At 24.8% G+C, this 13,557-nt stretch overlaps 1 protein-coding gene across 1 annotated transcript; it reads right to left on the bottom strand.

Moving 5' to 3' along the window:
- Positions 1–316: 316 nt before the first annotated feature.
- LOC132930696 (folate transporter 1-like) lies at positions 317–13,424 on the bottom strand. Its single transcript, XM_060996709.1, has 9 exons — positions 13,138–13,424; positions 12,424–12,594; positions 12,079–12,295; positions 8,767–8,903; positions 5,369–5,512; positions 5,185–5,287; positions 4,376–4,568; positions 1,393–1,534; positions 317–753 (listed from the first exon to the last, which is right to left on the bottom strand). The coding sequence occupies exons 1-9, from the start codon at positions 13,264–13,266 to the stop codon at positions 676–678; spliced, it is 1,314 nt and encodes a 437-aa protein (XP_060852692.1). The 5' UTR covers positions 13,267–13,424; the 3' UTR covers positions 317–675.
- Positions 13,425–13,557: the final 133 nt, after the last annotated feature.

The following is a 13,557-nucleotide window of genomic DNA, read 5'->3' as shown; positions in this document are numbered from 1 at the left end:
CCATTTTGTAAATTACCTATCGACATCACCTTAACTCCTCATTGTATGAGTCATACAAGGTTTTGTTTTTAACCACGATTTAAGATATCTTAAATCGTGTTTTTAACACTGTAACTCCGAACATTGGTGAACATATTTTTTTCTATTGTTTAATAGAATTAAATATTAATAGTATCCTTGCTCTGCTCAATATACTAGTAGCAACATGTTACCAAAAGTTAGATACACTAGAGCTTCAATCACTTACTAGATAAGTGTAGGTAACATATAATTGATTTTCAAATTATATGATCATCAGAATTAGTAAAAAAAATAATTGTGCTCAATGCTGTATAGTATATTTTATGACCATTTCATACATATATCCAGCTATATAATATAGGTATTACTTATGTGAAAAAAATTACTATAATATAGGAATCGCTGACCTAAGTCCACAAGAGCATCATTCTAATATTTTTTTACAAAAACATATAAACCGTGTTCTTTAATAAATATTTGTTTAAATCTAAACTTTTTTACTTTAAATAAATAAAAATACTTATCGGTCATCGATGACAATGTTATCATGGTATTTAAACAATTCGATGAATTAAATATAGATAAATTAATAAATAAGTGTAAATGTTTTTGGTTAAAGCATCCTCCCATGGTTCACAGTAGGTACATGTGCATTTATTTCTTCCATTTTCTAACAGCCGCGACAAAGAAAAATGCGGACATCGATGCAAACATCAGAGAAACTGTTAATATCTAAAGGAAAAAAAAATTATTATTTTTTTTTTTTGTCTTATTGATTAGGTAAAACTATAAAGCATAAGACACATAATAATATTAATAATAATAAAATGTATTAAAATTTGAATGAGTATAGTAAATTATAAAATAATTCAATAGAAGTTAATATCTTCATTCTTCAGTACCTAATAGGTACTATCTATACATTCTAGTTATTCTACATAGTATAATTATATTATAAATGGCTCCTAATAGATAGTTAATAGGTTTTAACAAAAACTCTTGATTACATTATTAATCGTTTATTTATTTGAAATAAATAACACGAAAAATATGTCTATTAAATTTTATCATAAGTATCCTTTTTTCTAAATTGTATAGAATTCAAAATTTAATTTTATGTGCATATAATAAGTATATGTTTATAAACATACAAAATAAATTACATTTTTTTAAATCAAAGGCTACGACTATAACGGATGAAGTTGTTTTAAAGATATATTATAAATATTATAATATATGTCTTATATTTTCTATTAATGTTATATATTTAATAGAAAAACTTAGTTTTGAAAGAATTGTTAGGTACTAGGCTTTTAATTTTTTTAGATGCTAACAATATACACCTAGGTAATATTTTATGAAATAACTTACCTGATTTTTTGTTCCTATAATAACAACAAGACCTTGGATAAATAATAATGTAAATATTGAGATTATCAATAATGACATAAAAAGATTAAAACCAAATATTAGTCCGTAACTGTCAGGTTTTATATGTTTCGCAACTTCAGAGCTAAAATAACATTTATGACAATAGATTAAATATAAGGTGTTTCATGTGTCCTAGCCCCCGTCAAATGTCAATAACTTAATTTTAATTCATTTTTGAAGATACAGTTTTTAAAATAAAATATATCTATATATAATATCATGTAATTTAGATATCTTTATATATATGATGTAGTATATCCAGTAGCGTATTTTCAAATTTATTTTTTTTTTTTTTTGGAAGAGGGGGTCTAAAAATAATAAAGTTTATAATATTATAAAAAATACAACATATACCTATGAGATAGGAATTAATAATTATATTATTATTATACCATTATAATTATAAATACAATAAATTAAGATTTTTTTTTATAGTAAAAAAGGTAAACGTCTTTTTTTTCTAGTTTGTCAATAAATCATCAAATCATTCTTCAGGTGTTATGAACATTTTTTCCTTCTGGGGAGAAAATCGAGATCCAGAGGTATCCCCTTCGAAAATACACCACTGAATATACCTTTATGATAATAGTATCTTATATTTACTAGGTAAGTAAAATATTCATTTATTTATTTGCATAATATTTTGCAAAAATAAAGCAATTGACGGGGATTAAGATATTAAAACACTAACAGGATATATATAATATTTATAAAAATTAAGAAGAATGTGCAAGTTATCAGTTTTTTATTGATTGAAACATTCATGATGGTACTTTTTGATTTAGAAATTTAATTTAATCGATGTTACTAAAGTTACTAACCTACTTACATAACAAATATAAATCGTATATTTATAATGTTTACAAAATGAGGGATAATTAAGTACAAAATCACCATTAGAAATTAGAATATCACAAACTATTATCAATAATGTATTTTTTTTATAAAACTAATAACTAATAATTAATTACCTACCTGTTACGCTTATGTACCTAATTAAGTATCTAGAACATTGATTATAAAAACCTATACACGCAAAAAGTATGGAGATACAAATAATAAGGCAATTAGAAACACAAGCATACTGCAAGGCCACTGTGAAAAATGAAGCGCCGATTTTACCAGCTTAAAAGTATTAAACGAAGACCATACATCTCAACGGGGAAAAGATAAACTCTATAGTGGTACACTAGAAAGAAACGGATCGGCTATAGAATATTAAATGAACAGTGAAATAACTTTAGTTTTCTAAATCCATAAAAAATAAAAATCTATAACAATATTTGAAGTGATAATGTAAAATTTTTTAAAAGTTTTGCTAATTTTTGTAATAGTATAGTAGCCACCAAATAATTAAAATTACACAAACGTATTTTATTTAGTTATGAATGAAAAATAATTTATATATCGTCTAATAACAAATAAAAAATAAAAATTCTGAATAAATCACTATGCTATATAGAGTTGCTATGTGTAATTTATTGAGTCGTAAGAAAATATACCTTGTAGTTAATACCTATCTAGTTAAAGCTAATATTTAAGTAATATTTGCATACATATTGATTAATCGAGTAAAACAAATTTTCAATTCGTTAACATAATCACTTCTAAATAATGTGATAAATAATAAATAGATAATACTATACCTACCCATAAAAAATTTATAATTAGTTAGATGCCAATAAAATAATAAATTATAATACTATTATTAAACTCTAGATAAACAATTTAGAAGTTTAAAGACAAATAATATCGTCAATATTTTTATAAATCGGCAACAATTAATCATTGATAATCTTGTCATCAAAATTTACAACGGACAGATAATTTATTAGTTATTACCTATACTAGCTACTTACTCACTATAATATTTATACCAATAAATGTTTTTATTACATATAAAAAGTCCTACATATGGTTATAGATTATAGAACTAAAATGTAAAGACTATCTAAATATAGATACGTAGCTAGTATAAGCTTTTCATAATTCATATAAATATTTTATAATTTGGGTTAGGCCCGCCGGCTAGGGACGTCTAAGAGTTTACATGTTTTTCAATAATCTTAAAAAAACATTTCTAAGTAAAAAATAAATTTGTTTCACAGCAATACGAGTGTATATTTAAAATTTGATCATTTTTAATTTTAAAGTGCATATTTGACAATTATTTATACATTGGTATAATCTTATAAAGAAAAAAATTATTTTAAATAGATTTTCTGGACTTGAAATATTAGTATGAAGGTTTTATTTATATAAAATAAATATTTTAAAATTAGCTTTTTTTCTCGCTGATTTGCACTGTTACCTACCGGTGCATTGCAAGCGTGATTTAAAGAAAATAAATCGGAAAAGAAAAATAATAATAAATAATTTATAATTTTCGCAATTTTGTAATTAGAACTAGAAACTAGAAACTAGAAATTAATATAAAAATATTTTATTCAATATGATTTTTTTTTTTTAATGCATATTTTTATAGCTTATTGAGTGGTTATTCTTTAGGGCATAAATGCATGCATATTTTAAAGTTTTTTAGAGCAGAAGTCCGTAGCCCTAGTTATAATTCATAACAAGATAAGTCCTATTTTAGAAAACCTATCTCTCCGAAAATAATTTATAAAATATAGGCGTAAATTCATAATCAATAATCACTAATCAGTAGGCAGTGGGACTATATATAGTAGATAAATCTACCTAACACCCAAGGATTTTAGGTACCTAGTAGATATTTTCTTAATATTTCTATTTATCTACCTATTCTTCAAGAAGATAATAGGCCCCCTAAAAATGTTCACGACAGATTCATATATGTTAACATGTTAATGTTAAGTAGGTGGTATAAGTAAGTAACGATTAAATACTAAATAGGTTTACACTTGCACATTCCTGAAAAATTACCAGTATTATAGTATCATACGTAGTTATAGTTAATAATACTTGGTAACAAGTACCAAACGATATGTATAATAGGTATAATATCCATAGTGAATTGCAGTAGTATATTATGAATAATAATAAAGCTAAAACAAAGGTCCCAACTGTGAATATAATATCGCCAAATTTTTTCCAATCATAACTTAAGTGACCAACTGCATAGGCACCTGCTGCGCCTATTAAACAATCATAGCTAGATATTACTTATTTTTACTAATTATCTTAAAATAATAATAACTTTTAAATACAGCAGATTCTTATTATGTCTAACGTCGCTATCTCCAATTACATTTAAATCCCTTTGAAACTATCATTACACATTAGCGTTTTGCTCTAGATAACTCGAAAAAGTTAATCGTTTTTCGTTATCTCGAATACACAAATAATATTTTTATTACGGTAAGAACGAAAAATTAAATGCAGTACATTCAATATAATGATTGTGATTTCACGCGTTGGTAAGTCGATATTTGCAGTAATCCTTCGTAATTCGTATACGAGGTATTTAGTGAAATAGAAAATAAGCATAAATTAAATATCCTTACAAAGTACAATTAATTTTTATATTCTTACAAAGACAAAAGTAACTTTAATGACAGATTTAAAAATTGATATGTATTAGTAATTTAAGTATTTAAATTATGCATTTTAACCATTCAAATTATTTACCAAATTTTTAAGAATTTTACTAAAATTCGATATCCCGAAGTTTTCCATTTTTTGAACTTTTTCCTGTTTCTCATGACATTCGACAAAACGAGAATCTACTGTATTATAACATAGGTACGATACCACAAAGAGTGTGTATAGATTCGACAGCGCCATTCATTAGTTCTATTTTATTTTCGTTCATTAAGTTTACATCCTCCCATAAAACTTGAATATACGTTGCAACCTGATAAAAAAAGTATTTAAATGTGCCAAATAGAATAAAAGTATACAGTAAAAAAAAGAAATATAATAACACATCACTTACTATAATTTGACCAACAACAGCAATTATCCACCAAAAACATTTTTTCACTACATATGTATTTTTATATGCCGATTGAAAGTCATCAAGAATCATCTGCTTAACTTCTTTAAATTTATTGATTTTTGAAGTTTTAGGAACATTATTCTATAAATAAATTATAATTAAGTTTGAAACATTTTCAATTCAAATATAGAGTATCTTTTGTTATATACCATATGGGATATGGTATAATGTATATCTTATTATTATAATGGTAAATGGTAGGTATATAATATATATATACAGGACATTTTTAAGCAAAGGAAAACATTATTCATTATAATATCTGAAGATAAATAAGTCTACTCAAAATAGTGCATTTCTTATTTTTAGTAAATTTTGAACTATGGAAAACAATAAGGATGCATTTTTTGCAGTTTGTACGTGTGACAGGCAAGGTTCCAAGTTCCAATAGAAGTGACCTAAGGAAGGTTAGCTTTCAACAATAATAATTTCAAATAAAAAGTTTTTTTCAGTTATTTTTTAAATATACATTTTAAACATTGTATTGATAAATCATTTTCAACTGTTTTATGTTTAATGTGTCTTAATCTTAACCAATTAATAAGATCCTATTATTTTAATAAAAGCATGTCAGTGTGTGTATTTTTTATGTAGGTACTTATAGAGGCACACATTGATGAAAATAGGAGAAGGAAATAATACACCAATAATTTTACATTTTTCATGATATTATACACTGTTAAAGCGAGATATGAGCATTTTTAAATAGCAACTTGTTTATATTCATAACTCGTATAAAAATTGAAATATTGTAAAAAAGGGTGAAAAAAGTCATTGTAAAAACACAAATAATGTTCTTAGTTTTAAGTTTGATAATAGATCAATAATTAACTTTAATAGTGGCGATAACACAAGGTTGGTTCTACTTAAATGCAAAGAGGCGCTACTATACCACTATTTACTTAAAAAATACATAGGAGAAATTAATTTATGAATATATCTAATTATAATAATTAATAATCATAGATATCTATAAAGTACTATAAAAAATGTAATAAAAGAACACAATTATTTAAGTATAATATATATAGAATATAAATATCTATCTAATTGAGAATTTTGATAAAAGTTACACGAAAACTTATAAGTGAAAATAATAAAAAAACTCCTTGTTCTCGCCAAGACTTCTTTCAAAATCCAATATTATCATAAGAAACTTATCACTCAATTTCATAGAAATTACCGGTAACTGAATAACTGATACAGGGAAATACAAGCCAGCCCCTAAGTTTTAAATGGTGTAGATGTCTATACAGAATTTCATAAATAAAATAAAACAATGTAATCATAACTTTTAATAGTTTATGTTCAGTAGACCATTTTGTGGGTCCCCTTTTCGCGTTGTGTATATTATATTTTAATGGTAAGATACAATTTACATTTATTAACATTTACTTCAGACGAGTTTGAGTCTAAGCACCTATCTATAAATAAATTATTTTAAACGAAAAAATATTGCATAGGTAGGCTTAATGAAATAAAAACAATAATACATTTTTGGTAGATAATGTGGATTGCCCTCTCGTATTATGTTGTTCTCCAGATAATAAATAGATGATTCATACAAATAAAAACAATTTATAGACTTAATCTGCACGTATAGGTGATAGGTATAGTTAAAAAACTGGAGAATAAAATTAAACAAATAACATTTTTAATTTTTAATGTTGGAAAAATGTGTCTCTAATAATTGCAACATTTTTAGCATACCATATAAATTTCATCTCAATAGTTGTGGCGATGTACTTAATATTCATAAATTATATAACTGTAAATAAATAAAAGTTAAATTAAAAACATATATAATAACTAATAAGTGCAAAATAAGACCTCATATTGCGTATGCAAACACACAAACAAAAAACACCTTTAATAGAAGTTAGAACAACATTTTTTACGTTTTTAAACTAACCATAAATGTAAATCAATTTTAGATTTTTAGTGGAATGATAAATGTATTGATTTTATCATAATTTTTTTTTTGTGTACTAGCAGATAAATACTATATAAGTTGTGGACAAAATGCATCAATTTTCAAAAATAGGGGTCAAACATAAAAATTACAAGTACTTATTTATTTATTTAGGAAAATTACTTACTTATCTAGAAAATAATTAAAGCTTTATACACCTAATAACGTTTAATAACATTGTGCCACTGAGCAGAGCAAAGTCACTAATTTTTATTAATAATATAACAATGTGATCATGTTTAAAAGAATATGTTTTTTGCTGGGGTTGGATAAAGTTTGAAAGTACAGATTGTAGAAAATATTTATTTGAATTTTCCAATAAAATTAATTGAAAACAAGCAATAATACACACATTTTAAATAAATCAAGTTTTATTCATAATCTTTTTTTTGGATACAAATAATTGTTTTAATATTATATTTATATTATTTTAGTATTCAGTTTTGTATAATTCGTACTATCGAATATTACCACCTATGTATTAGAATCTTAGCAGAGCGATGAATGTATTGATTTTATTATGATGTTTTTTTTTTGTGAATGAGTAGTGAGTACTTACACGATAAGTTGTCGATAAAATATTTCGATTTTTGAAAATGGAGGTGGTTTTAGATGTCATTATATCAAATTATATCTAGTTTGTGTTTAAGAGAGGCAAGAGAGGTTAAAATTAAAAATTCCCAATTATATTTATAATTGAAATTTTTAATGAAAATCCATTTTTTAACAAAATAGATTTTGTTTATTTGATTTAACTTCAAATCAAATAACTAAAAATACTTGAAATTTTTACTAAATGTTTATTTATATTATCATATTCATTACAATATATAGGATAAAATGTTCATCATTTTTAACCTAACCTTGAGTAATTTATAGGCATAAGATATTTTCAATTATATAAATTGTTGATTAAAAACTATTTGTTGGGCAGAAATGCTTGAAAATTTAATACAAGGTGCCACAAAAGTTATTTTTATGGCTGTATAAAAATTTTAAAAATATTTAGACACAATTTTTTTTATACGTATTTTAAGTTAGTATTTTGTCGAAATTTTTCAAAATCGCAAAAAATTACAAACTATTTTGTAGTTAGAATTTCATAAAAACTTTACTAAACTTTACTTTACTTTACTTTTTAGGTTTTGAAAAATTTTAAGCAGAAAATTAGTTAAATATAATACAATTATTATTTAATAATACCATAGATAATAAAAATTAATTTTGCAATTATTGTAGGTTACCTATCTAAAAAAAATCATGCATTTTGTAGTAGTGAATTATTAAGTTAGGTTAAGTATAAATCTATAAATCCAATAAATTGTTTTATAGGTATACAAGATGTTTATTTTTAATTACTTACTGATACATTGTCATCAATGGCAACTCCGTTAGATTGTTCTAATTTAATGTTTACTGTTAATTCCTTATTTCTATGAAAGTATAAACTGTGTTCTACTTTAGGGAGAATTAATGTCCATAGTGTTACAAATGAGGTACCTACGAATTAAACAACATTCAAGGTTATTAAAATTATCTATTATTAATGGCCAACAAGTGTGAAAATAAAGACGAAAAAAATTGTTTTATTATAATTGGTAATTATTAGTGGTAATATTTTATACACGTCGTATTAACCGTTTTATTTTATAAGTACAAGTGCCTATGCCCTATACTAACTATAGTACTTAAGTATGATGTAGGTAATTTTAGTCGTTTGAGGGGGATAAGCAAGGCCATATCTGGGGGAGGGTTTTGGGGGTTCACCCCCCCCCCCCCCCCCCCCCCGAAATTATTTTTCAGTTACGGCCTTGGGGATAAGTACATTGGGTGCTCCATGTTTTGTGTACATTTCGAAAGCGGTAAGTTGAGTCCCAGGTATAAAAAGGTAGGATCTAAGTTGGGTCTCGGCTATAAACCGTTGGCGCAACTAGGACTAAAATATTAAAAACTTAAAACTTTAATACTTTGTATTTATACAATTTACTTTTGAATAATTCTTTTTTATGTATGAACTATTATACAAGTACCGTCTGAGACTCTGGGACATATATTAAATTACGAAGTATAATACAAAATAGAAAATTACGCTCGGTAAAGAAAAACATAATGGGAACAAAATAAATGAAGAAAATACTCGTACACTAATAATATTGTTAGATTAGAATTTGTTAAATGTTTATCATTTAAACATGATATTTATTATTTATACCAAATATTATTCATTTAGGACATGATATTATAAAAACATTAAAAACTACAAAAATTTTAATTTATATATTTTTTTTCCTAGACTCGACTTAATCAACTTACCTACTACCTTTTTTTTCAGAACCCAATTTACTAATCTCGCGATGGAGTTTTACCTTTTTGGGTGTTATACAATTATTGCGCGGAATGCCAGAATAGTAGAATAACATAAGATATTATGATGTTGACTATTCAAAGGAGTACGATTGTGCATGAAATTGGGTGCGACTTTGCCAAATTTTATATTAAACAAAAAATAAGTTATATATCATAATTATTTTTAATATTTAAATATAGATACAAATACATCCTTTCAAAAAGTATTTAAATACATTTATTCTGCAAATACTTAATAAGAAAAGTTAATGGTTACATATTGAGATTCACGCTCAGTCTACATCATAAATGAAAAAAAATTATTATTATTAAAAATATAATATTTAAATTAAATTTTAAAGCCCCACCGATACCTACTTCCAACTATGGTCAAAAACTTAAGTATATTTTCTAGTGTTTTATTTTTGCATACTCTCCGCGATGCTTACAGATAAATTCAATTTTCTTTAATATTTCCTTCGATTTTTGATTGATTATTCCTTTGGTCCTTTGTAAATTACTTCATAGTTCATAGTGATGGGATATTTGTCTGGTATCAGCAATAATAAGTAATAATAAGTTATAAATAATCTACTATGGTATTGTACGGATTTACCATAGACTTATATATTTGGCAACGTTGTTTAGAACTTCGAAGTAAAAATAATATAGCATGCGCAATCGTATGCCTAAAAAGGTACCTCTGATAAGGACCACGCGTAATCGTATCGCTCCCGATTTAGTGGTATTACCTATTTTTATTTGTCAATTATGAGTTTATGACTTAATGAGTTATATACTACCTACTTATCGTATAATACTATATTTCAACTTTTAAGCATAAAAAAATAACTAGAAATGTAATAAAAACCATACGATTAATAAATAGGTATATTAAACAAGTACCTACCCTATTTTTTTCTTATTTAGATACTTTTAGAGAAATAAGTATAAATTAAATTAGGTATTATTATCGAAACAAATTTAAAAGTAATAATGAGATAAAAATTATATTTAAAAAAACGAAATTTTGTGTTCGATTTGCTTAAAATTGTTAAGTAACAGTATTCATTAGAATTGGGCAAAAAACTACCTACTTACATTTTTTTCAATGGTTAATTCATTTTAAGACTTCTTAAATAGATAAATTTACTAAATTATTACGAAATTTAAAAATCTCGAAGTAATAATGTTTTAAAAAAAGAGCAAAAAATATCTTAATGTGCAAATAAATTACCTTTTAAACAACCCATAAGCGGTATATTCGCAAATAAATTTTACAAAATTAAAGTGTATCTTATTAAAATAATAGGTCATTATTAATGAGCTTTTACAATATTATTAAAATGAGTTAAAACATAAAAATTAAAATTTAGATTTTCAATCATTTTAAATTTAGAAGTATAATGAGTACTAACTATTGAGAACCTTATAATTAAATTTTAAATTTGAACATATAGTTTTTAAATAGTCCAATCTGGATTTGTTTTATTTTAATTTGTAAAATACGATACAATAACTGAATAACACTTAACTACAATTGAACCCCATTAATGTGTTTTTGAAATATAAAAATATTATATACTTGAGAACTAAATATAAGAAGCGTTAAATTTTAGACTGAAACTTATAGTTCAGTGACGCAATTGGAGTGTTGGGTTTGCAATTCACAGGGGCCCCTATAGATTAAAAATTTCATGTACAATATTTCTACTATAATTTGTAATATACACATATTATATTATTTGTTTTAATATAATAAATAATTATGTCTTAACTCTTTTGAATTTAGAGAATAATTCAAATTACGAGTACCTACCTATGTGAGAAAGCAATACAGACAATACACTAATATTACAGTATAGGTACCGGAATGTGAGTATAGACTATAATTGAAAATTTGAAGCTTCTTTTATTATTATACATAATTATGTTGGTGTGTGTACTGTGTAAGTCATGACTCGTGAAGTCGTGACAACATTATGTATCTGACGATAATAGGACATAAAAAAACTATCTATAGAATTTTCGTATTACTATCTGATAATAATGAATTGAATACAAACAAAATCATTAATGACTAATTTGAAATTGGATTAATACTTTTTATTTTATTGTTAATTAAATTTAAATTATAGTTGCTGGTTACTCTTAAAATAATTAACGAGCTGCTTTAATAAACTTATCGAAAATTCAGTAAAAAATAATTTGCATCAAAACTAGTGGTTTTTTTTTTTTTATCTTATTGGCCATTAAATTTAAGTAGATAAACCGTTTTAATAGTGTAAATATTAATAATTAATACAGATATTTATTTTATGATACATACTAAATATACTGATATATAGTAGATAAACTTCGTTCAACAAGTGTGTTGAAACAATAGTTTGCGCAATTAATCCAGACAGAAATCTGCCGAATAACATAGATGCTTTCACTAGGCTGGTGATTTTTTGATAATATTGTTTGTCGTCGACCTTGGCATACAAATACGTAGTGAACGCAACTTCTGATGAATAAAAAAATCCAAAGAACACTTGTTCCATCTGCGATGTAGGTATTTTAATTGAAAAATTAGGTTCATTATTTTTGGTATTGGTTATTAATTTTATTAGTTCCATACAAGTATTAGTATACATATATTAATCTCAACAGGAGTCATTTAAAATCTCACTTGAACTCTGAATAAACTTGGTGTTCCTAATAGTAAAGCATATGTTAAAATTCCAGCAATTCCATCTGCAATGATTAATGGTTTATACCGAAAATAATCTGTAATCAAGAATATTAGAACAGCTAATACTAGACACGAGTAAGTCCCCACTGCATATATTTCTTCGTTGATCTATATCAAAATAACAATGATAAAATACGGATTATTATTTTTAAAGTATTAAGAATATTATTACATTAAGTTATACTTCACGCCCACGGGCCACGGGTGAATACCTATTAATAGCTTTTGATAAATAGATCTGAACTTAATTATTACCTACATCTAAATAATATATCACTATAAGATTTACTGTGTGTTAATATTTAAAAAAAATTAAACTAACCTGCCACAGGTTAGTTAGCCTAATCTAGCTCTAAAGAATTGCCATTAACATTTGTTTAACTAAAATAAATTTAATACTAAAAATTCGTAGAAGTTATACGTTATTCCTAACATTCACCTCCAATAGTTTAGGCAGGTACCTATGTTATTATTTTTCTAAGAATCAATATTTAAAATATAGTTAGGTACTTATGCAGTAATTAAGTCGTTATAGTTTTATTTTTACTTATAAAAGTATCAGAAACAGTATATAATATATTCATTTGACTTAAAAACTCTAAATATTACAGAATAAACATTATAATATATAATATAATTGAAAATAAATACCTGGTTTAATGTGAAATTCATACTTTTGAGATATGAAGTGAAAAACGGCTCAATTGGTCGTATTTCTCTAACCATAGCAAACACACAAACAAGCAAGGACACTGTTTTCCAATTTTTCGAAGTATCCATGATTTCAAAATTGTTAAAAAAAAAATTTAAATAAAATCGTTGTATATATGCAAATAAAGAAGGACCATATATATTTAATGTTAATATCAATTAAGGAATGTTGAATTTGGTAATTGCTCAAACACAAATTGATCATTTGAACTTAAGTGTAATATAGTAGATTTCCAACTAATGCAAACGATAATACACGACAAATATAATATGTTTATTTTATATTGTCTATACGCGCGCGCATACGCACTCACACAAACACGACATAATATGAACGTGAATCGCCTTGAGAAACATATT

Source organism: Rhopalosiphum padi, chromosome 4, assembly GCF_020882245.1.
Source record: "Rhopalosiphum padi isolate XX-2018 chromosome 4, ASM2088224v1, whole genome shotgun sequence".
In the NCBI taxonomy this organism is placed as follows: domain Eukaryota; kingdom Metazoa; phylum Arthropoda; class Insecta; order Hemiptera; family Aphididae; genus Rhopalosiphum; species Rhopalosiphum padi.
The sequence above is the reverse complement of the archived record's forward strand: the minus strand, read 5'-3'. Positions and strand labels throughout refer to the sequence as shown.